At 43.2% G+C, this 25,086-nt stretch overlaps 1 protein-coding gene across 1 annotated transcript in view; it reads right to left on the bottom strand.

Moving 5' to 3' along the window:
- Positions 1-25,086, bottom strand: part of CATSPERB (cation channel sperm associated auxiliary subunit beta) — a 101,612-nt gene that overhangs the window by 72,894 nt on the left and 3,632 nt on the right. Inside the window, exons 2-8 of the mRNA XM_073350352.1 lie at positions 22,883-22,980; positions 20,853-21,005; positions 18,161-18,221; positions 16,154-16,249; positions 6,595-6,744; positions 2,800-2,892; positions 1,719-1,837 (exon numbers count right to left, since the gene is read on the bottom strand). Of these exons, the coding sequence (XP_073206453.1) occupies positions 1,719-1,837; positions 2,800-2,892; positions 6,595-6,744; positions 16,154-16,249; positions 18,161-18,221; positions 20,853-21,005; positions 22,883-22,980 (770 nt within the window). The remainder of the gene's footprint in view (positions 1-1,718; positions 1,838-2,799; positions 2,893-6,594; positions 6,745-16,153; positions 16,250-18,160; positions 18,222-20,852; positions 21,006-22,882; positions 22,981-25,086) is intronic.

Raw genomic sequence — 25,086 nt, forward strand, 5'->3', positions numbered from 1 at the left:
TGGGTTTTCTGCCGGAAAAAGCATGCCTATTCACCTATCCCTGTCTCTGATGTAAATTAAGCATGATGAGGCAAACACATATGGTGAAGCTGTGTATACATTCCAAATCATCAGAGACCTGTGAAGTCAACAGGAAAGGAGCACCCAGGAAAATGAACAATGGAGAAGTGTTTTATCTGGGGATGCACTTCAAAAGAATACACTTCAAAGGTTTACTGGACTACATCTGGGGGAAAGGGACAACAGCTTTTTATCCATCACTGAGGGAGCAAAAAGGACAGCACATTTTGTATTCATAAAAAGTGGATCCCAGCCATGCTGGGTGGTGGTGCTGGGAAATTGTTTTAGGTGAGAACCTACTTCAGACAAGGATTTGAGCTTGTTAAAGTTAAGTTTAGACTCTAAGAAGCATCTTATACTTCTGTTTCCAATATTCTTACTCTCTACTCATTTGAGTCTTTGAATCTCTGCTCTTTGTGAATAAACTTAGTCTTGTTTTTATTATAAAAATACATCTCAGTGGTGTGTTATTAAGCAAAGTGTTAGGTAAATCAAACAAGCTGATGTGTACTGTATATAGTTCCCTTTGGTGACAGCAAACCTGATAATTTCTGAAAGTATCCAGTGATGGGGCTGAACACGGCAGGGGTTGCTTTTAGAGGAACTGAGGAGCTGGGGTCTACCTTTCGTTACCTGCAAGGCAAAGTGAGGGCTGGGTAGAGCTCTAAGGAGACTGTTTGAGTAGCTAACAGACTGGTGGTGTCAGGGAGCAGACAACCAATTCAGCACAAGCATGTCTCTCTCGCTGAGGCAGGGGTGGGGAGTAACAAGGTGACTCTCAGTCCTGGGCACCCTGAGAAAGTGTCACAGCGTGGAGTTAAAAACACATTTCAGAATTTGGTCCACTGTAAGCAGTTAGGGACATAATGAAACAAGTTGCTTATAGAGAATATATGTGTGTGACTAAAAGGATTGAGCCTGCAAGTAAGGATTAATATCTTTCACTTCAGCGGAACTATTCACATGCTTAAAGTTAAGTATGTGCTTAAGTGCTTTGCTGGATGAAGACCAGAAGGCTCAGCATCTTGCAGCGTCAAGTTCTAAGTGATCAACCAACCTTCCACTTACTACTAGCGCTGATCAAATGAACGGTACTTGTGGCACAGCCAATGATTTGCAAAGGAGGATCCAATCCTTTTGCTGTGGTGGCAAAGCAACTCTGGTCAACCCATCCATATTTCGGTTTCAGAACATACAAGTTGGCAAGTCCATTGAAAACCCTGGCTTCAGACTAAGAGTAAAGGAACTTCTTGTATGGCTAGTTTAAATTAGATGACCCAAAAGATCTCTTCTGGTGTTAAAGTTTATTAATCTAATAAATAGTTAAAAGGAGCATGACTAAATGTTCTACATTTCTCACAAAACATTTTTACAATAAGATTACTCTATAAATTAACTGTTATGCTATGGGACAGTTGTATTTCCTTATTCTGAATTTTAACAATCCTGTATCTTCCTTTATTCCTAATTTCCTAATCTCATGTTAAAAGGCTGAGAAAAACATAATCCTGCTAGTCACACAAGTTAAAATCTCCCTTACCTATATTTCCATGAGGACTTCTCCATAAATAACTGTGCATAATTGTGCAAACTTATTTGTCTTAAACTTTGCAAATATGGCTTAAAAAGTTACTTAATGTAAAAGAAAACTCACATACATTTAAAATCCTTCCAGATGGATAGCGTAGATCTTGACTGATAAAAAGGCCCAGTGTAGTGAGGATTATTAAATGATTATTCGTTAAGACTATATTCACAAGTGAAAGGCCAGCACAATCTTATGGAAGAGAAAAAACAGCATTATGAATAATCACTGCTTTGTTTGCTTTGTGCATTCACACCTGTCATGACTATAGTCTACACGCAAGCCAAAGAATCATTTAGTCATTCAGAACATTTGTGGGTATCATTACAAGTGCTTGGTTCCTTTCTGGATTCAGCATATAAAATAATGAGACATTTTTACAAATCATGTAGGTTTTAGAATTTGACACTAATGCTATTTAGCTGGCCAGCCTGAACCTGAAAATAAAGGATAGGTAGTGTGGAAGTAGGGTTGTGTTTTTGCTGCTTCAGAATAGCTTCCAAAAAACGTATCTTTCTTCCCATAGGAACTGAGGATTCCTTTTGCCTTGCAGGTTATAGCATGAACTCTTTAAGAGTTTCCTAGTTCAGCTCAGCACTCACCCAGTACTTCAGATCTCACAAAGGACTGGGAGATGGCCCTTTCCAGAGCACACTTTCCACTCCTGTTAGCCAGGAGGGACAACTGTGGCAACTCTGTAATGTCCTTTTCTTCTCTCTGACAGGGTTCAAAGCATTACCTGTGATATTGACCTTTTCTCTTGTCTGGATTGAGAATGTAGTCAAGAAGGGAACCAAGACTGTTTCAAATTAGGTTCTACCACTTGCCACTGATCTAAGCAGGCCTTCCTTCTCTATGCATGCCTGCTATATATTTATAAATTTTGGTTTTATTATTATTTCTTAAGTTTTTTAGTTTTATTATGGACAATTATATACACATGGTGGTATATTTTGATGTAATTCAAGATGATCTCTAGTGACCTCAAGGGGAGCAAATGTGGGTTGAAATGGGTCAGGGCATCCCACCAGCGTGGTTCTGTCAACAAGTCTAAGTGCAGACTTGAGTCTCTCACATGACAGTGTCATGAATGTACCACCCAAGCAACCAAGAACACTGCGCTTGTTAAATTATTAAGAACAAGAAGGAATTACCATCGTCTAGGAGACTACACAGGCTGTCTGTCATATTGAACCACTCTGTATCTCGAGATATAAATCCAGAATTGGTAACTCCTAAATAAATTCCTACCAAAAAAAAAAAAAAAAATCAAGATTGATGTACCAATGAAAGGAAAACGGACAATCTAAAAGCAGATTTTTCACAGTTAACGTCAGACTTGTTTTGTAAACGTATCTTCTGGTACAATCATATGAGGCCAAATCCTATACTCTTCACTGCAGGCTTGGAAATGTGGTCTTCTATTAATCATTTCAATACAGAAACTTCTTTGTAACTTTTGAGTGAATGAGAACTGAGTAAGGACTCCGGGATCTGGCTACAGATATCCAAAGGTGTTTGAAACTCCATTGTCTTTGGTTTTGAACTACTTTTCAGAGCTTTTAACTTGAATTTTGGGTCTTAAACCCCAAAATCAAAAGTAAAGTTCAGTTGAAACTGCCAAGTTTTACCTGTTTTCATACTGTGATTGGGAAACCATAGTGTTAGGGGGCTTATTCTTTCACCCACTTACTTCCCTGGTCCTTCTTGCATGAACAGAGAGCAACAATACCCGAAGTCCAAAGGTGCAAACAATTTGATGTTTATTGGGGTGAACTTCCAGCAAGCATGACTCCAGTTTCCTTCCTTAGTGTCCCCCTTCCCACCTCTGACACCACAGAGCCTTACACCTGTGTCACTGTTCCCATTCCTGCCCTTAGCCAAACATGATTCAAATTTCCCCACCCCCATCCCGTTCCCATTTCCCCCTTTAGCAAAACATGAAGTAGAAGGACCCAGAGAAGGAGATCTGTCTTTTTTCCCTAAAAGCTCTTTCTTCCCACTGCCATCCAATGTTTTACCAAAGGAAGAGGACAAGTCCTTCAGCACAGGAACATCAGAGACACAAGTGGAAAAGGCAGCAGGAGCACTTTCAGATGAGAGTGCTCAGATGTTTCTGTTCCTGGAAACCCAGGATCCATGATCAGAGGAAGGATGCATCAATCTCTCCATCATAAAAAGTTTTATCTGAGCTTCCCTGGCCCTTTGGTTGTCTTTGAACATAACTTACAGCTGACACATGATGTGCCCTTCCCTTAGGCCCAATAGCATCTAGGATGCCCATAGTTTAAAGGCATTATGGCCTTATACAAAGGGCAATTCTTAAAGCCTGGGATTTATGATCAGACAAAGTGACTGAACTCAGTGCTGAAAGTACCTCCCCCAAGCAAAATAAAACATTTCTTCACAAAGAGATGAAAGGAAATGCTATTAAAAAAAGAAAAAACACTATCCTAATCATTAAGTATGTGCTAACTATCAGACTACCTAGGACTATTCACATATACAGAAAAAGGCCACACAACCCAAAAAAGGCTCGGACACTGCAAGTTCTGACTGACTTGTAGCCACAGGTGGTGAGAAGGAACAGAGGGGTGGATCAATTCTTTATGCCCTTGGTTGGAGGCACGACGACATACAGGGTGCAAGTGTGGCCCCAGAAGACTGCGGAGCAAAAAAATTCATCTTGATAACCAACACTAGAATATATGCAGACAAGCAAGTGCAAAACCACCTCTCATCTCTTACCACTTGTGAGACTACCTGTTTTCATGCTTCTTCCTATGTCTGAAACAGATTCCCTGATCTAGTATGCCTTGAAAATTCACCTTCCTCCAAATCCCTACTCAAAATGTATTTATTTCAGCAAGGCTTTCACTCGTCCCTGCTCTCAGACCTCTCTTCATAATCCCATCATCTACTCTATATTATGGTTTGAGCACAATGGACTGAATCTTGAAGTCTCTACTCAGTCAAAACTCCTGTGCATGCCAAAAGGAGTTTGATTTGAGTGAGTAAAAAGCGAGTAGTAACTTCAGGATTCAGGCCAATATGTATTAAAGAGACGCATATGAGGGAATTGCTAAGAAGTGTCAGGACAGGCAGGCAGCCGGCTGTTACTGGAGCAGGAGCCCTCTGTCAGAACTACCAGGCAGCTGGGAGTGTTCCCAACAAGGTAAAAAGAAAAGGAGTGCTTGTGGCACCTTAGAGATTAACAAACTTATTTGAGCATAAGCTTTCGTGAGCTACAGCTCACTTCATCGGATGCTTGCAGTGGAAAATACAGTGGGGAGATTTTATAAACGCAGAGAACATGCGGATGCATTCAGTGGAGTGATGTTGAGCAGACTGGAGTGGCTGCTTTCATTAGCAGCCTCAATAGCTGCCTTGCTGTCATCTAGTTAAACCTGGCTTGTGGATTGGCTGGACCCTTAGGACTCACAGATAATGATCTCAGATGACTTGTGAGGCTCAGAACATGCAGGCTCAGGGATAACTCATCAGGCTCAGAACACTCATCACAAGAAGTGAGCGAAGACAATTTGAAAAATTGCTCTATCATTTTGCTTTTCTGTTGCTTTCCTTCCCTCCTGTCCTACCTCTATTTTGTTCATTTGGATTCTAAAATCTTTGGGTCTGTGAATTTATCATTTTACATGTCTATAAAGCCTTTGATACCAATGGTGCTATATAAATATTAAAATCAGCGTACCCAGCTCTAAAATGGATCATCATTTGGTTTGGTAGGTCTTCCCATGATGGTGTGACGGACCAGATTACCCATAAACTCTGCTGCTTTTTCCAACACATATAGCTAAACAATAGTAAGTTACTGAATAGCTCTATCTTTTCTTTGGTTTTTGTTTTACAAGATTACTGTTAAGCAAGTTTGTACTGGTTTTTACTTTTCAGCATTTGCTACATCTACCATTAGATGGCAGTGCTAACTTTTATTTGCACCTCTCTCCTAGTCTGTCTGAGATATTAAAGCCAATTTCACCATACTGTACAACAGAGTATAAGAGTGATTTTCTAAATGTGATCAAGTTTATCAGGACCAAAAGACATCTAATAATAGAAGGCCATACTAAAAATCAACCAATGGTCCATCCTCCAGCACAGGTTCATTGCTGGCTTCTTCAGGGAAGGTTTAAAACCTTCATAATTCAACTAAGTGTGCAACACTGCCCTATTGGGAATTATTTTCCTGAACCCAAATGATGAACAGCATGTATCTGGAAGCATGATACTTTAGACAGGATACTGGACTGGGGGACAACTTTGGTTTTGTTTCCAACTTTACCATCAATTTGCTAAACGATTGTGGTCAAGTTACATCACTCCTCAGTGCCTCAGATTGTTTTTACAACCGGAAATCTGAGGCACTGAGACCCACAAGTTATTTATGTGTTACATAAAAAAGCATGTCAGAGTGCCCTCTTCTGGGAATGAGCAAAATAGACGTGCCCAATTAAGACTTTTCTATACCATTCATTAAGTCAGGTGACAATCCTATTTCCTTTTTTCTTCTTTCTCCTCTAAACAGTGCTGGCCTTTTAATCTCTCTAAATGTCTCAATTTCAGTTGCTTTTTTCCAGACCTCTTCTCTTTCTGCTTTTCTTTTTTGAAATGAAGGAATGCACCCTAAGCTCAACAGTCAAAGTGAAGAGGTATCATTGATTTGCATAATGGAAACACAGTATTTTCTGAAAGTTTCTTTTTTCATCTTTTGGCTGTGATTGCACACTGGGCCAGACAATGTCACTGATCTGTCTAATTTTGGAAGGAAGGGTACAGATGTTTACATAAGGTAATGCAAAAGGTTCTATTTATTTCAGAACCCGGGACAGTATGTGAATAGTACACACTGTTCAATCCAACGTACATTGCCGTGCACTGGTCTACAGATTTATGGTGAATATATTCAAACAAACAGATACACAACTTACCATGTACTGTTTCGTTGCATATAAGAGCAATTACTGCCACATCATTAGCACAGGGGCATTTTGACACTGTGATATTTATTACATTGGGTATTAGAGCATTAATTTCAGTAGAGTGCATTAGTTTGCCAAGACTCCATTGAAGAAGAGGCTCTGCAGAAGAAAAAAGTCTAGATGTTTAAAATATGCCAAAGCATACACTGCATGTTTATTTAACCATCCTTACCACCTTTATATTTCATCGATAAACAGAAGACAAATATAATTCATTATAAGAGGCTAAGTAAAAAATGAACCTCAAGTGCCTTCACATTTGGAGTGCAATAGAGAAAGAATGTGCATGTGGACAAGTGCACATGTAAGGGCTTGCCTACACTACAGACGCTACAGTGGTACAGCTCCGGCACTGCAGCTGGGCTGCTGTAGCATAGACACTTGTTAGCATAGACACTTGTGTTTGTTTTAAACCCGTCTCAGTGACAATGGATTTTCCCCAACACTAGAGTAAATCCACCCCATGAGAGGCGGTAGGCAGGTTGATGGAAGAATTCATTCATTGACCTACCAGAGTCTACACTGTGGCTTAGGTTCGGCTTAACTAGGTCTCTCAAGGGTGTGAAAATTTTTAGGTGTTTTAGGTGTAGACCAGGTCTAAAATGAAGGATGCCATTGAAATATGAAATATGTTACTCACATGAAAAAAAGTGCAATGGCAAAAAGCACTTGCATGCAGCTTAGTGAAGAATGCATATCCTGCTGCTTAAAATAAAATTATGCACACAAAACAATGTTAAAAGAACATTGAGATTGCAAAGTCAAGCACTCAAGAGTTAGGAAATACCAGTGCAACCTTATTTCAGCCCCCTCTATGCATTGACAGTCTTTAATTGAATGCTCACATACTATTTTTTCCACACCCGCTTCCAGTCTCCTTTCCCAGCCAGTCCCAGTTCTCCCTCTTCTCACCCCAATTCCTTGTCCCCACAGCTTTCTTGCCCAGCCAGGCCCAGTTATTCCCTCCTGACTCCTCATCCAATCTGTCTCCCCACCCCTGCACAGACTCTCAGTTCTAGTCTCCATCCCGGGGTTCTTCATCCAATCTGTCGCTCCTCATCTCAGTCTCCATCTAGCCAATCCCATTTCTCTCCCCACATCCCAGCTCCTTCTCAGAACTCTATCCCTCTTCCTCCCCCACTGATTCCTACTCCCAGCCTTCCCTTCCCCCAGCTTCTTGTCCAACCTCAGTATACCCCTACCCCAGCCAAATGGGTCCCAGCCTCCCCTCCTGTTTCCCTCAGTGGCTCCCAGTCTCCTTCCTCCAACTACCATTCTTAGTTTCCTTGCCCAACCAGTCCCACCCTCCCCTCCCAAAAGCTGGTCTCCCCATCTTCTCTCTCAGTCCGTTCTAGTCTCCCCTTCTGACTCCTCCTCAGTTTCTCGCCCTTCTTCAGCTCCAGTCTCTCCAGACTTCCTTCCAATAAGAACATAAGAATGGCCATACTGGGTCAGACCAAAGGTCCATCAAGCCCAGTATCCTGTCCTCTGACAGTGGCCAATGGCAGGTGCCCCAAAGGGAATGAACAGATGGTTATCATCAAGTGATCAATGCCCTGTCATCCAATCCCAGCTTCTGGCAAACAGAGGCTAGGGACACCATTCCTGCCCATTTTGGCTAATAGCCATTGATGGACCTATTTTCCATGAATCTATCTAGCTTCCTTTTGAACCATGTTATAGCACTGGCCTTCACAACACCCTCGGGCAAGGAGTTCCAGAGGTTGACAGTACGTTGCGTGAAAAAATACTTCCTTGTGTTTCTTTTAAACCTGCTACCTATTAATTTCATTTGGTGGCCTCCTGTTCTTGTATTATGAGAAGGAGTAAATAACACTTCCTTATTTACTTTCTCTATACCACTCATGATTTTATAGACCTCTATCATATCCCCACTTGGCCTGGGTCTACACAAGTTTAGGTCAAATTTAGCAGCGTTAGATCGATTTAACCCTGCACCCGTCCACACGACGAAGCCATTTTTGTCGACTTAAAGGGCTCTTAAAATCAATTTCTGTACTCCTCCCCGATGAGGGGATTAGCGCTGAAATCTACATTGCTGGGTTGAATTTGGGGTAGTATGGATGCAATTCGATGGTATTGGCCTCTGGGAGCTAACCTAGAGGTTCCATTGTGACTGCTCTGGACAGCACTTTCAACTCAGATGCACTAGCCAGGTACACAGGAAAAGCACTGGGAACTTTTGAATTTCATTTTCTGTTTGGCCAGCGTGGCGAGCTCATCAGCAGAGGTGACCATGCAGTCCCAGAATCACAAAAGAGCTCCAGCATGGACCAAACAGGAGGTACTGGATCTGATCACTGTATGGGGAGACGAATCTGTGCTATCAGAACTCTGTTCCAAAAGACGAAATGCCAATATATTTGAAAAAAAATCTCCAAGGGCATGATGGACAGAGGCTATAAACAGGGACCCGCAGCAGTTCCGTGTGAAAATTAAGGAGCTCAGGCAAGCCTACCAAAAAACCAAAGAGGCAAACGGCCGCTCCGGGTCAGAGCCCCAGACATGCCGCTTCTATGCCCCTACCACTACCCCACCCCGTCCGTGGACACCTACAAGTGGGGGGAGTCTCACGCAACAGGGATGATGATTTTGGGGATGAGGAAAATGATGATGATGAGGAGGAGGAGAGCGCACAATAGGCAAACAGAGAAACTGTTCTCCCCGACAGCCAGGAACTGTTTCTCACCCTGGAGCCAATACCCTCCCAAGGCAGGCTCCTGGACCATGAAGCCGGAGAAGGCACTTCTGGTGAGGATACCTTTGTAAATATAATACATGGTTTAAAAGCAAGCATGTTTAATGATTAATTTGCCCTGAAGACTTGGGATGCATTCGCGGCCAGTACAGCTACTGGAAAAGTCTGTTAACATGTCGGGGGATGGAGCAGAAATCCTCCAGGGACATTATTAAGGGGACATTCAGAGGTGGCCATTCCTGCTGGGCTGTTTGCCTGTGGCTAAAAAGAAATCATCCCCGCTTTTAGCCACGCGGTGGGGTGTTCACACTGAGCTGTTCACGTTTGTCTGGCAAGGATCTTCCCTGATACTAGTCACGCAGTGGGAGGAGGGGTGAAGCGATTATCCCAGAGAATTGGGGGTAGGGGGGTTAGTTGGGTTTGTGCTGCATGTTAACCCAAAAACCGCAGCTCCTCCTTTTAAATGGCCAACCCAATGGGTGCTTGGTATGGGAAAGGAGGGCGCTGCTGTTTGAAACCATTCCCACATGTTATGAAGGTTGAAGAAGCCAAAAGACTGTGGCTTACCCATGGCTGCCTGCAAGCCAAATTCTGTTGCCCAGCCCTGCGTGTGTGATGTCTCACACCAAACCAGCAGGCCCTCAATATAAGAGGCAAAATGCGACCTTGTACCAAAAGCACATGTACTATGTAACGTTAACAGCTTGGTTCACTGTGAAAGAGTCTACCCATTGTTCTCTAAAATGGGTTTTTTTAAATACTATTCTCCCTATTTTTCCTCCCATAGCTGCAAATGTTTCAACGCTCCTCTTGTCTCCATCCCAGAGGCTAGTGCAGATAAGAAGGTGAAAAAAACGCACTCGCGATGAAATGTTCTCTGAGCTCATGCAGTCCTCCTGCACTGAAAGAGCACAGCAGAATGCGTGGAGGCAAACAATGGCAGAGTACAGGAAAGCAGAAAATGAACGCGAGGATAGGAGGGACGAGCAAGATGAGAGGATGCAGGAGCAAGAGGAGAGGTGGCAGCAGTGTGATGAGAGGAGGCAGGAAACAATGCTGAGGCTACTAGGGTATCAAACTGATATGCTCTGGCATCTGGTGGAGCTCCAGGAAAGGCAGCAGGAGCACAGACCGACACTGCAGCCTCTGTGTAACCGCCTGCCCTCCTCCCCCAGTTCCATAGCCTCCTCACCCAGACGCCCTCCACGCGGACTGCCCAACCAACAGAAAGCTGGTATTCAATAAGTTTTGAAGTGCAGTGTGGCCTTGTCCTTCCCTCCTCCCCTCATCCACCACCTCACCCAGTGCTTCCCTCCTCCTGCACCCCTCCCGGGCTACCTTGGCAGTTATCCCCCTATTTGTGTGATGAATTAATAAAGAATGCATGATTTTGAAACAATGACTTTATTGCCTCTGCAAGCGGTGATCGAAGTGGGGAGGGCAGTTGGCTTACAGGGAAGTAGAGTGAACCAAGGGGCCAGGTTTTCATCAAGAAGAAACAAACAGAAGTGTCACACCATACCCTGGCCAGTCATGAAACTGGTTTTCAGAGCTTCTCTGATGCACAGTGTGCCCCGCTGTGCTCTTCTAATTGCCCTAGTGTCTGGCTGCGCGTAATCAGTGGCCAGGCGATTTGCCTCAATCTCCCACCCTGCCATAAACATCTCTGCCTTACTCTCACAGATATTGTGGAGCACACAGCAAGCAGCAATAACAATGGGAATATTGGTTTCGCTGAGGTCTAACTGAGTCAGTAAACTGCGCCAGTGCGCTTTTAAACATCCAAATGCACATTCTACCACCATTCTACTTTTGCTCAGCCTAAAGTTGAACAGTTCCTTACTACTATCCAGGGTGCCTGTATATGGCTTCATGAGCCATGGCATCAAGGGGTAGGCTGGGTCCCCAAGGATAACATTTCAAGGGGCATTTCAACATCCCCAACAGTTATTTCTGGTCTGAGAAATAAGTCCCTTCCTGCAAGTATTCAAACAGACCAGAGGTCCTGAAGATGCGAGCGTCATGTACCTTTCCCGACCATCCCACGTTGATGTCGGTGAAACATCCCTTGTGATCCACCAGTGCTTGCAGCATCACTGAGAAGTACCCCTTGCGGTTTACGTACTGGCTGCCAACGTGGTCCAGTCCCAAGATAGGGATATGCGTTCCGTCTATTGCCCCACCACAGTTAGGGAATCCCATTGCAGCAAAGCCATCCTCTATGACCTGCACATTTCCCAGAGTCACTACCCTTGATAGCAGCAGCTCAGTGAGTGCATTGGCTACTTGGATCACAGCAGCCCCCACAGTACATTTGCCCACTCCAAACTGATTCCCCACTGACTGGTAGCTATCTAGCATTGGAAGCTTCCAGAGGGCTATCGCCACTCCCTTGTGAACTGTGTGGGCTGCTCTCATCTTGGTATTCTTGTGCTTCAGGGCAGGGGAAAGCAAGTCAAAGTTCCATGAAAGTGCCCTTATGCATGCAAAAGTTTTGCAGCCACTGGGAATCATCAACACTATGCAGTCCCACCACTCTGTGCTTGTTTCCTGGGCCCAGGATCAGTGTTCCATGGCATGAGCCTGCCCCATTGCCACCAGGATGTCCAAATTTCCGGGGCCCGTACTTTGAGAGGAGTCTGTGTCCATGTCCTCATCACTCTCATCACCGCGCTGCCATCGCCTCCTCGCCCGCTTTTGCAGGTTCTGGTTCTGCACATACTGCAGGATAATGCATGAGGTGTTTACAATGCTCATAACTGCCACAGTGATCCGAGCGGGCTCCATGCTTGCCGTGGTATGGTGTCTGCAGGAGAGCAGAGTTGCAGTGGAAGCGGTTGCTGACGACGAATGCCACGAGAATAGATATTTATAGAGAACGACGAGAGGACCTGTGAGGTGGATTCATGAGAGCAGGAGAGCAGAGTTGCAGTGGAAGCAGTGGAGGACAACTTTTAGCACCACGCACATTTCCCAAGGAAGAACACACGTACCCGGGAGCCCATGACAGACAACATGGAGAAACTTGCTATTGAGACAATAGCAGCAGAGCAGAGTTGCAGCAGAAGCGGTGGATGACGACCATTAGCAGTCCTACTGCACCATCTGCTGAAAGCAGTATGGCGTCCGCAAGGAAAAAAGGTGCAAAACGATTGTCTGCTGTTGCTTTCACAGAGAGAGGGTCGACTGACGACATGTACCCAAAACCACGCGCGATAATGTTTTTGCCCCATCAGGTATTGGGAGCTTAACCCAGAATTCCAATGAGCGGCAGAGATTGTGGGAACTGTGGGGTAGCTACCCACAGTGCACCTCTCCATAAGTAGATGCTAGCCACGGTAGTGAGGACGCACTCCGGCGACTTAATGCGCTTAGTGTGGACATACACAATTGACTGTATAAAATAGGTTTCTAAAAATCAACTTCTATAATATTGACCTAATTTCATAGTGTAGACATACTCTTAGTTGCCTCTTTTCCAAGCTGAAAAGTCTCAGTCTTATTAATCTCTCCTCATATGGAAGCCGTTCTATACCCCAATCATTTTTGTTGCCCTTTTCTGAACCTTTTCCAATTCCAATTTCTATTTTTTGAGATGGGGCGACCACATCTGCATGCAGTATTCAAGGTGTGGGCATACCACAGATTTATATAGAGGCAATATGATATTTTCTGTCTTATTATCTATCACTTTCTTGATGATTCCCAACATTCTGTTCATTTTTTTTTAAATTGCCACTGCATATTGAGTGGATTTCATAGAACTATCCACAATGACTCCAAGATCTCTTTCTTGAATGGTAACAGCTAATTTAGACCCCATCATTGTATATGTACAGTTAGGATTATGTTTTAATGTGCATTACTTTGCATTTATCAACATGAAATTTCATCTATTTTGTTGCCCAGTCACCCAGTTTTGGGAGATCCTTTTGTAGCTCTTTGCAGTCTGCCTGGGCCTTAACTATCTTGAATAGTTTTGTATCATCTGCAAATTTTGCCACCTCACTGTTTAACCCCTTTCCAGATAGTTTATGAATATGTTAAATAGGATCGGGCCCAGTACAGATCCCTGGGGACACCACTATTGACCCCTCTCCATTCTGAAAACTGACCATTTATACCTACCCTTTGTTTCCTATCTTTTAGCCAGTTACCAATCCATGAGAGAACCTTCCCTCTTATCCCATGACTACGTATTTTGCTTATGAGCCTTTGGTGAGGGACCTTGTCAAAGGCTTTCTGAAAATCTAAATACACTATATCCACTGGATCTCCTTTGTAAGCATGCTTGTTGACCCCCTCAAAGAATTCTAGTAGATTGGTGAGCCATGATTTCCCTTTACAAAAATCATGTTGACTATTTCCCAACAAATTAAGTTCATCTATGTGTCTGACAATTTTCTTTACGATTGTTTCAACCAATCTGTCCGATACCAAAGTGAGGCTTACTGGCGTACTCCTTTCCCTCCCCCTGGTCTAGATTTTGTCCCCTTTGCATTCAGATCAGATGGCTTCCTCCCCCACACTACCTGGGTGCCAGCGGGGGGGGGAAGGTGTCATTGAGAGCACAGGAGAGACGAGCTCTGTAAGCTCACTTCCAGTGCATAGCCCCACCCAGGACCAGAACAGTGTCTCCTTCTGAGCCTCTGAACTGAAGCATACACCATACTCACAGAGTAAATGAGTATGTGTAGTGTATTCAGCACTAGGCGCTGTGAGGCGGTGGCACATGCTCAGTGAGGATGGAATCTCTAGATCCGAACGGTTAAAAGCCGAGAAATTTCTACTGAGGATGTTTCAGAGTAGCAGCCGTGTTAGTCTGTATTCACAAAAAGAAAAGGAGTACTAGTGGCACCTTAGAGACTAACCAATTTATTTGAGCATAAGCTTTTGTGAGCTACAGCATCCAATGAAGTGAACTGAAAAGGAGTACTTGTGGCACCTTAGAGACTAACCAATTTATTTGAGCATGAGCTTTCGTGAGCTACAGCTCACTTCATCGGATGCATGCCGTGGAAACTGCAACAGACTTTATATATACACAGAGAATATGAAACAATACCTCCTCCCACCCCACTGTCCAGCTGGTAATAGCTTATCTAAAGTGATCATCAGGTGGGCCATTTCCAGCACAAATCCAGGTTTTCTCACCCTCCACCCCCCGACAGAGTGTGTGGGGGGGTGGAGGGTGAGAAAACCTGGATTTGTGCTGGAAATGGCCCACCTGATGATCACTTTAGATAAGCTATTACCAGCTGGACAGTGGGGTGGGAGGAGGTATTTTTTCATATTCTCTGTGTATATATAAAGTCTGCTGCAGTTTCCACGGCATGCATCCGATGAAGTGAGCTGTAGCTCACGAAAGCTCATGCTCAAATAAATTGGTTAGTCTCTAAGGTGCCACAAGTACTCCTTTTCTTTTTGCGAATACAGACTAACACGGCTGTTACTCTGAAACCTGTCATGAAGTGAACTGTAGCTCACGAAAGCTTATGCTCAAATAAATTGGTTAGTCTCTAAGGTGCCACTAGTACGCCTTTTCTTTTTACTGAGGATGTGCAAACTGTGATTTTTCAAAGGTTTATAACTTGTTGTGACAGGAAGCTATCAGCAGCATCCAGTTTACTGACATTGCAGCAGCCTGCTGCAAGCCTAGCTGAGGGCAATTACACATTCTCTGGGGATTGTGAGCATCTGGCTGACAATCACTGAGCTAACAAGGTAACTGGGAAGAATATAAGGGGAGGAAACAGGAAGCCAGGGGAACTCCAGGGCAGTGCAAGAAGAGCTCAGCTCAGAGGGTGAGCCAGGGCTGGGGAGTGAGAGCTGCAGGGAAGCTGGTCCTTGTTATTAGCCTGTGTTGCATATTCTTGTGAAGAAAGAGGGAAATAAATGCACATGTTGGTGAAAGATAAATGGCATGGTGTAGGATTGTGACTATGAACCATCTGAACTGGCAGGCAGTGAGGTTCACCAGGTAGTGACGGAGGCACTTCAAGGAGATTTTCACAGGGTCAGGAAAAAGCACAAGGGGTTGGCCTGACACAAATTTTAAGTCCCTGTTCCAAAGCAGGAGGGCTGCTAGATCACTTCAAAGTATTTTTTAATGGGGAAAAACATATTTTCCTCTTAGCCTTGTTCTTGGAAACAGCTGAACTATACTGGCTGAAATTAAAAATATATCAGCCTGAGGCGGACACCAGATATAGAAAACTTCAGCCCAAACCACTGAAATTTCACAAAGTTCTAAGCAACTGAAAATAGGAGATTTTTCATGGGAAGTATGGGCAACCTTAATTCGGCAGTGTTGCCAGCTCCTCCAATAATAACCATGTTACAAGACAATAGATTTAATAAAGAAATTAGGAAGGCTCTTTAGTTTGCTTTACAGAAGGGATATAGTTTTCTAATAAAATTAACAGAAAAAGGTGCACTGATCATCTTGTTATATCTTTCTACAGACAGAACTTTTTAGATGAACTCTGTCCTGTAGTGATGTTTTACAATAACTATATGAATATGATTAAGGCATTTTAGCATTTGTAGCCCCAGATTAGAAGAAATTGATCTTTAAAGAATTTTTTCAGTTTTTCCCTAATGGTGTCACTACAGGGCAGAGTTAGGTTACTTGTGTGCTTTAGCAGTATGTTTCCATATCTTAAAATGTTTAGATTTAAGTGCAAGCTTAACTCAGACTAATATCCTTAACTCCATTTTACCAGGGTTTTTATTTTATTTTATTTTTTTAAAGAATCCTACACGATTCTCTTTCTAAATGTATCTTACCTCTAAAAACATCTAGTAGCGTTCCTTCAGTACTAAACAGGTTTAATCCATGATGCATGGTGAATTTTACAAACCATTCCTCTATTGGAGCAATATCTGGTTGAACATAAAGTGAATACAAATGGATAGCATTTAGAGTCTTATAAAAACACAACAGAAAAGTGATTCGCACAGAAGGTTCTTTCTTCATACTTCAGTCTGCCTTCATACAATGGTTTTCCCATAACTTGAATTCACCCAAACTGAATAACTTCCCATGATACCCTGTTTATAAAAGAACCAAACAATTCTGAAGCCCTCATTCAGCCAAAACTCTCATTGAGGTCAATGGGAAGGTCTCTTAAATAAGTACTGAATAAAATTGAGTAAAGCGCATCAGGATCTGGTCCAAAGACCATTCGTTATGTGGCTTCATTTCTCAACATCTCACATAAAAAGGTGACCTAATACACAGAATATATAAGATGTAGTATATCTGGATTTTTAAAAAGCTAAAAGATACGTCTCACTGACTCCTGCTCAAAATATTTATCCGCGTTGTCTTGGATACGAACACTACCACACAGAATGAAAAAGAGCTGAAGGACCGCCAACTAGGAAACTGCTAATATACAACACATAGAGCTATGCGGCTCTCTAGTCTGACATGGGTTTATTTAACATCTTTATTAAATAAGCGATAGTGGGAGTAAACCAAATAATGAAATTAACAGATTATATTACATTAGGAGGAACTGTGAACGCCAGTGACAGCAGAGAAATATTCCCGCATATATTAGAAAGGAGGACAGAACATAACAAAAGGATTCAGATTGGGAAAGTGAAAACCAATACAGAGGAGGAAAAACAAATAGGAAAAACAGATATGCAAGGCAGGGAATGAACATGGAAAGCCGTAACTCTGTAAGAAACAGAGGTGATAATGGACAACAAACAGGAGTTTCCAATGCAATATGCCAATGTAATTTTGGCTACGAAGACATGAAATCTCAACCAGGGAGAAGATAGTCATTGGCAAAGGTTATTCAAAAATAGGTGCCTAAAATTAGGCACCTAAATAAGTCTGTGCTGATTTGTTAAGTGATGAGCACCTTCAGCTGTCACTGAAATTCATTCAGAATTGCATAACTCAATATCAAAAAGATATTAACAAATTAAATGAAGGTGAAGAAAATAAAAATGATTATGCATCCGATGAAGTGAGCTGTAGCTCACGAAAGCTTATGCTCAAATAAATTGGTTAGTCTCTAAGGTGCCACAAGCACTCCTTTTCTTTTTGCGAATACAGATCAACATGGCTGTTACTCTGAAACCTAGATTTGTAAGGAAAGTTTAACAAGGCTAACTATTTAGAGAATGGGTAAGAGATTACTATATGGGGACATGATCTACAAGTCTGTGAGGGGGGCCAAGAATGAAAAGGACTTACATAGGGTGGTACAAAGCAGCAGCATAGCTAGGACAGAAAAACTGGGTGAGCCCTGGCTTTTGGGTGGGTGGGCAATGATGGGAGGATGTGGGGAGCAGGACAGGAAGGACCGGGGGGTGGGGTGCAGGAGGGATTCCATGCCCTGGAGAGGGGGAGGAGGGATAGGTTGCCTTGGGGAGGGGGGGCATGAAGGGGAGGGACTGCAGAAGGGATCCAATGCCCTGGGGAGGGGAGTAATAGGGCTAGGGGAGTCTGCCTCCCCCTACTTCCTTTACCACTCAGCAGGCACCTGGGACGCACAGGCTGCGGGGTGTGCCCATAGGGTGGAGGGGGGGCCCGCTGGGGCTCGAGCTCTGCCCGCCCCTCCCAACCCCGGCTTGGTGTCATGTTCTCCTCCTGCTGGCGCCGCGCGCTGCTGTCCCAGTCTCTGGCCCCAGCGCTAGCGCCCCACCATGAGGCAAAGAGCAGGTAAACCTAGTAGTAATGGGATGAAATTAAGAAGAGGAAAACTTCAGTTGAAGTTGAGGGAGAACATGGTGATAGTGATATATATATGTAACTAAAAATATAGTTTTTACCTGTATTATATGTAATATTTCTTCTAGGGATATCAATAGTCCAGGTAGACTGATTTTCTTCCTTTCATTAAAAAAAATCAATGCAATATTTTATTTCTCTGTGATTCTAAGTCACACATTTTATTTTTCCCTTTTTCCCATTATTTTCAAAGGGTGTCAAAAACTTTGGGTTAAAATCATCTGTGATGAAATGGAAGCACTGCAATCACACAAACGGCTGTCAGATTCTCTCTTTTATGGTACTTATTCATTACAATTCACACTTGATATCAATACGTGGATGATGGCTAAAACTCATTGAAAAGAATAAGCATGATTCCATTCCTCACCGTGAAGCCATGGCAGAGTGAGCTTGGCCCTACAAGTAATTACCCAGGGTTCTAGGTGGGCTTGTAAAGCCCAAGCTGAAGCATGCACTACTATGGCTTCCCTGCTCCAGTACCCAAATTAGCAAGATTAAAACTAGCTCAGGTATGTCAGCTCAAGCTTCAACCACACCCTGTGACTACAGCATAGGCATGCCTCAGCCTATATTAGGGTGAAATTAATGGTGACACACCAGAATGTATTTGGCTCATTTGGATCCTTTATCCTTTGCTTCCACCTCATTGAATCCTGGTATCACACCAACCCAGTTCTTCCAGGTGAAATGTGTAGGATGCATGCAGCTCCATGTGAAGCACATGCTCTTGATCAGTCAGTGAAGGTTGCTCAAAATGCCCACTGCTTTTTACAGCTAGTGCCTGATGCTGCTGCCTTTGTAGCACCCCCACCCCTGAACACAAACAAAAATTATAGCCTGCTCTAAATTTCAAAGGTTTTTCCAGTGTAGCTATATTAGCTGGGGGTGGGTGATTTTTTTACTGATATAATTGTACCAATTGAACCCCAGACTGGACACAGTTATATGGATATAAAGGTGACTTATAGCAGTATAAGTAATTTCCTTTCCTGTACAGAAATAAATTATGCCAAGATAAAGCACTTTCATCCTGGTATAACAGCATCCAACACTAGGGGGAGTTATATCACTTGAACTATGCTATGATAGGAGGGGCACTCACTTCCTGAGAGACTCCTAGCGGATGGGTGTAGTAATGCAACCTTCTCCTGCTCCTGGAACTCCACGTAGGTTGCCAGCCTCACTGGACAAATATTCAGTGATGCAGCCCTCTGGCCAAGTCCCATATTCAAAATGCACCACTTCTGGGGCAGCAAAGAGTTCACTAAACTGCCTGCCCCCACCAAGGTCATCAGCCCCATCTCCGGGCCCTCTAAATTGAGCCCTCTGCTTGGGCTTCTGAAGAAGCCTAGTTCCCTTCTTAGAGCTTAGGACACTTTGCCAGTGGGGGAACCCAGGCGCGCTCACTACTCCAGGTTCCAGCCCAGGGACCCTATCCACAGCAGCCCCATATAGCCTCCTTTAATTAGTTGCTGCTGTTTTCCCTGGGCCTCTTCCCACTTGGTCCCTTTGTCTTCACCTGTTATTGTAAGGTTACAGTTCTCAGGTCCTCCCTTTTTCCCCTGTTTCAGTAAATGCAGCCAGTCAAGCTCCTTGGGGCAAAGAGGAGCACCCTTCCTCAGCCCTCTGGTCCCAGCCAGGAACTGGCCTGCTAAGGCCCTGCAGCTCCTTTTACCTGAGCCTGCTGGGTTTTGATTAGCTGCTTCCTTGCAGCCTTTGTAGACAGGCCTGGAGGACCCACTTCTGCTGCTCCTTTCCTGGGGCAAGGTGTAGTAGGACCACAGACCCTCCCGCAGGAGGCCACAAAGGCCTGATGCCCCCTTCACATATACTGATACAGTTACAGAATAGTGGTACAACTTGTGTGTGTAGATAAGGCCTTAAAGCTCCGGGGATGGCTTGAATAGGTAGCCACAGCAGGACTAGCATTCAGATCTGATTCAACACTGCTGAAATTTCAGACTGTCTCATCAACTGATGTCCCAAAATGGAGGAAATAAGATTTTGTCATACTTATTCTGGGTTGTAATGCACTGTTCTGAAATGCCTGCAAAGCATGAACGAAGTGTAGGGAAGAAGGGTGGCATCCGGAACCTGAATTTCTGTTTGTTCTGGGTTTAACTCGAATTCTTACCTGCCGTTAAAATGGTGCATTTGGAATAGCTTGAAACTTTGAAAGGTTGCAGCATTTCCTTTCTCTGTGCAGATAAGGCTCTGTCATTCCATCCAGATCCCAACCTAGTGCATTTCCTTCTCAATTGGTTTGAAGCTTGCTAGTGGTTTGATTTGCTGGCCTGTAGCTAGCTCTTCTAGGTTCTCCTGAATGTTGCTTTGCCTCCTGTTCCTCTGCCCATGCCTCCCTATTTGGTGCCCCTTCTCTCCACCTACCTCTCACATTCCATTCCTTACTGCTCCAAATTACACATCTCATCTCTCAGAAATAGCCCAAGCCACCACACACCTGACCCCTTAGCTGCGACTACCATTTCTCCCTACTTCATTCCTGAACTATAAAAAGGTATGAAGGGGTTAAATTGAACTCAGCCTTATTTAAGTGCAGTTCTTCTGTATTTGTATCTAATTCTGACAAATGCAAAGGTAATCCAACAGCCTGGTAGGAAGCAAAAAGGGCTAAATGAGAGGAACTGGCTAAAACTGCTTTTTTACACTGTCCAGTGCTTGCCAAATTACTGTTTATCAAACATGCATTGAAAAAGAACAAAATGTTACCAGTTTCATTCTGAAGTAGAAGATCCCAGAATAGGTACTGTTGAAGATCTGAATGCTGGGAGCAAGCCCTGATGAGGTATATTGCAGAAGAAGCCTTTTTCTGTTCTCCAAAGTATCCTCCTGATTTACATTATATAAATGACAGCTGATTTTCTTTGAGGAGGAAAAAAGCCACAAACTTTTAGCAGGGGAACACCTTTCTTCCCCCAACATGCTGCAGTTACCAAAATGATCAAACACTCAACAGGCCAATTTAGGTGGATTAATTAGTGGGATTAGATTGCATATATCAATTTGCCCTGCAAATAAACATATTGTAAATCCATGACCAGCTAGGGCTTCACAGTTATCACTACAATGAAGTTCAGCATGGCTGTAATGTGCAAGTCAACCGTGGGTATAGGAATAAGATCCTCTAGTTCCAAAAGCACAGTCCCTTACCACTTGAGGTAAAAGAGAATCTTCATTAATAGTTATCAGGATAGGGTCAGTTGATGAGTTCTGATTTTGTCAGTAGAGGTAATTACAATGTAATTAAATACAAAACCCGATATTATTACAAAGTTAATTTTCAAAATGTGGCCTCTGCCTATCTGTGTGAAAGCAACTTCAGATGCACCATCACTTCTATATGTAAGTTTTACACACTACAGCTATGATTTTTATGCACTAACTGTAAAAGGAAAACAAATTTATGCATGCAAGTCTGAACAATCAGGGTCATCCAAATGTGCAGGCAAATGATCAAAATTTACAAGTGATAGCATACAAAAACTACAGTTGCAAATGATTGCAGGTGCACAATTACACACCTTGAGTTTAAACATCAAGGCTTGAGTTTAAACATCAAGATCTGGCTGTCAGATTTTGAAATCTGGAAAGCTTGCCATTGATGCATAAGACAGAACAGAATGCAGGTCTGCAATTAAGTAGTCTTTGCAGCTGCAATAGTAGAAAATGTGTACTTGCCTATGAAATTCAAATGTATGTGACTCCAAATATATTTTAAAAAGAGGTACTGTATATGCAGTATAATAATGTGCCATTTTTAGTGTCACATTGGTGACTGTGATGGGGTGGCTGCCCCTTATTGGCAGAAAAGGGGTTAAAAGCAGCCCTAGGGAGGCAGCTAATTAGAAAAGGGCTGAGAGGAGTAGCCAATCATGGTCCAGCAGGCCCATATAAGAACGGCAGCAGACAGGGGAACTAGAGAGAGTTCCAGGCTGGCTGCTAGGGCCTGCAGGCTAAGGCAAGAGCAGAAGAGGGTGCTGGAGCTGCATGGGAAGTGGCCCTGGGATAATGGACTGCAGCTGTCACTGAGGAAAGTGGCTGGACGGAAACTGCAGGTCCCCTGGAAGGGGAGAACCCAGAGTGTGACATAGCTGGAGGGCAGTGTCATGAAGAGGATGCTGTGGTCCTGGGAGTGACATGGGTCCAGGAGCAGAGGTGACAGTGGGCGGGATACCACCAGAAGAGGGTGCAGAGCTAATTCCTAAGACAGCCAGTCGGAGGTGCTGCAGTGGTGAGTTCCACACTGTCACAGTGACCAAAGTTTGCTTTTGCATAGAGAGAGACAGACAGACAGACGGAATAGTTCTCCTGGGATAATTCCAGTCTATTGTTAAATATATCTATTAGTAAAAATACGCCGATGAAGAATGGGCACATGACGAATACTCAGATCATTTGGTCATTGAGATGTTAGGTAAGAGCAGTAATTAGTTGCAACTGTATGGGAAATTAGCTTTTTGAATGGTGTCACATCATTGCACTCTTCAATGCCATAGGTCAACTCTAAAATCTAATTTGTTACCTTGAGGTCATCATTCAATCAAGCTAATGAGAATTATTTCACGTTTAATTAAGTCCTTATTATACATGACAAGTTTACATATATGTTAACTCCTTCAACTCCTAAGAGGAATTAATTCACAGTCCTTGAATTATAATAAAATAGTAAACCACAGTGCTGTACTTTTTATCTATATGCATTAAACAATTACAAATATAAAGCTTAACTGGGAACTTACCAAATTTTGTGAACCAAGGTACAATTTAATGACTTTGGGCTTTGGGCTTGCATCATCTAATGGTTCAGTATAGCAAGAGAAACTTGAATTCTCCTTCACTGAGGGAGACAAAAATATAGTTTAATCATTAAAATATCCTTTGTAGAAATGTCTGTTAAAGCTAAATATTAATTTTGGAAAGGAAAAAGGCAGTGTACTAACTTGTACTAGGTATAAGGAAAATTAGCAAGCACATTATAGAAAAAAATTACACTCATCTATCAGGACCTGATCATAGAAATGTAGGACTGGAAGGGACCTTGATAGGTCATTTAGTCCAGAAGAGCTGAGGCAGGACCAAGTAAATGTAGACCAGGCCTGACAGGTGTTTGTCCAACCTGTTCATAAAAACCTCTAATAATAGAGATTCCACAACTTCCCAAGGTAATGTGTTCGAGTGCACCTCCCTTAACTTTTAGGGAGGTGGTGGAATCTCCTTCCTTAGACGATTTTAAGATCAGGCTTGACAAAGCCCTGGCTGGGATAATTTAGTTGGGGATTGGTCCTGCTTTGAGCAGGGGGTTGGACTAGATGACCTTCTGAGGTCCCTTCCAACCCTGATATTCTATGATTCTATAATACCTTGACATTTAGAAAGTTATTCCTAATGTCTAATCTTTGGTACAATTCAAGACCATTACTTGTCTTCTCCTCCGTGGTTAAGGAGAGTGTGTGTGAGAGTCCAAAGGCACTGATTTTGAATGAAATACCCAAGACAAAGTCTGACTGCTTTGAAAGGAAACGGCCAGATGCATCTTTTTGCAAAAGCTTTCCCATCATAATGAACAACCACGAAATACTCACAACCCAACCAAGCAGGCGTTATTTGAATCTCTCACTAGCTACTGTTCTGGGCATTATCTGTCTTCTTTCAGCAGAATACAGTTTTCTCAGGGTGATGTAGGTAGCTAGGTATTTTGTAATGAAGCTGGGTTGTGATCCATTGATGGCTTTGTAGAACTAGGCTAAAGCCGAGAAATTGGCATTGAAAACAATTTGGGAGGGAGAGGGGAATGCAGAAATCTGTCGTGTGATCTCAATGGCTTCTTCTGCTGAAAAGACAGGCTGCTTCATTCTCCGCAAGCTGGAGTTTCAGTATTATTTCTACCTTCAACTCTAGGAGCAATCTTACATTAATTATATTGGTTGTGACAAATGCATGGATTGTTTTTGTCAAGTCTTCATCTTAAAGGAATATGCACAGTCTTCTAGCAAGCTGAAGGTGGAAGAAAGCATCTCACCTGTGTCAGTATCTGGGCATCCAGTGTGAGTGACGAATACTGGTATTATCTATCAACTTCATGAAAAAACTTGTACAGATACAGACAGACATCATCTTCCTTTCCAAATGCAAACAGATGGACATCATACCAAAAGGACTGAAGGTAAAAAATCCATTACAATCTACATACCACACAGACTATGCTGACAGCTTGTGCCACACGCTCTCAAAGAAACTGCGGAACCACCTGATCAACATCCTCTACAGCAAACAGGGAAAGATTAAGAATGAGCTCTCAAAACTGGATACTCATAAAAAACAACCTTCCAAACAAACTTCCTCGTGGCTGGACTTTACAAAAACTAGACAAGTCATTTACAACACACACTTTGCTTCTCTACAAAAGAAAAAGGACACAAAACTATCTAAACTACTACATGCCACAAGGGGCCACAACAGTGGCTCCCTTAACCCACCCAGCAATATTGTTAATCTATCCAACTATACTCTTAGCCCAGCAGAAGAGTCTGTCCTATCTCGGGGCCTCTCCTTCTGCCCCTCCACCCCCACGAACATGATACAGTTCTGTGGTGACCCAGAATCCTATTTTCGACGTCCCCAACTCAAGGAATATTTCCAACACACCTCTGAACAACATACTAATCCACAGAGGCCTTCCTACCAAGACTACAAAAAGAAGGATTCTGGGTGGACTCCTCCTGAAGGTCGAAACAACAGACCGGACTTCTACATAGAGTGCTTCCGCTGACGTGCATGGGCTGCTGGAAAAGCAGCATCACTTGCCCCATAACCTCAGCCGTGCAGAACACAATGCCATCCACAGCCTCAGAAACAACTCTGACATCATAATCAAAAAGGCTGACAAAGAAGTTGCTGTCGTCATCATGAATAGGTCGGCATATGAACAAGAGGCTGCTAGGCA

Source organism: Lepidochelys kempii, chromosome 6 (genome assembly GCF_965140265.1).
Source record: "Lepidochelys kempii isolate rLepKem1 chromosome 6, rLepKem1.hap2, whole genome shotgun sequence".
Lineage (NCBI taxonomy): Eukaryota > Metazoa > Chordata > Testudines > Cheloniidae > Lepidochelys > Lepidochelys kempii.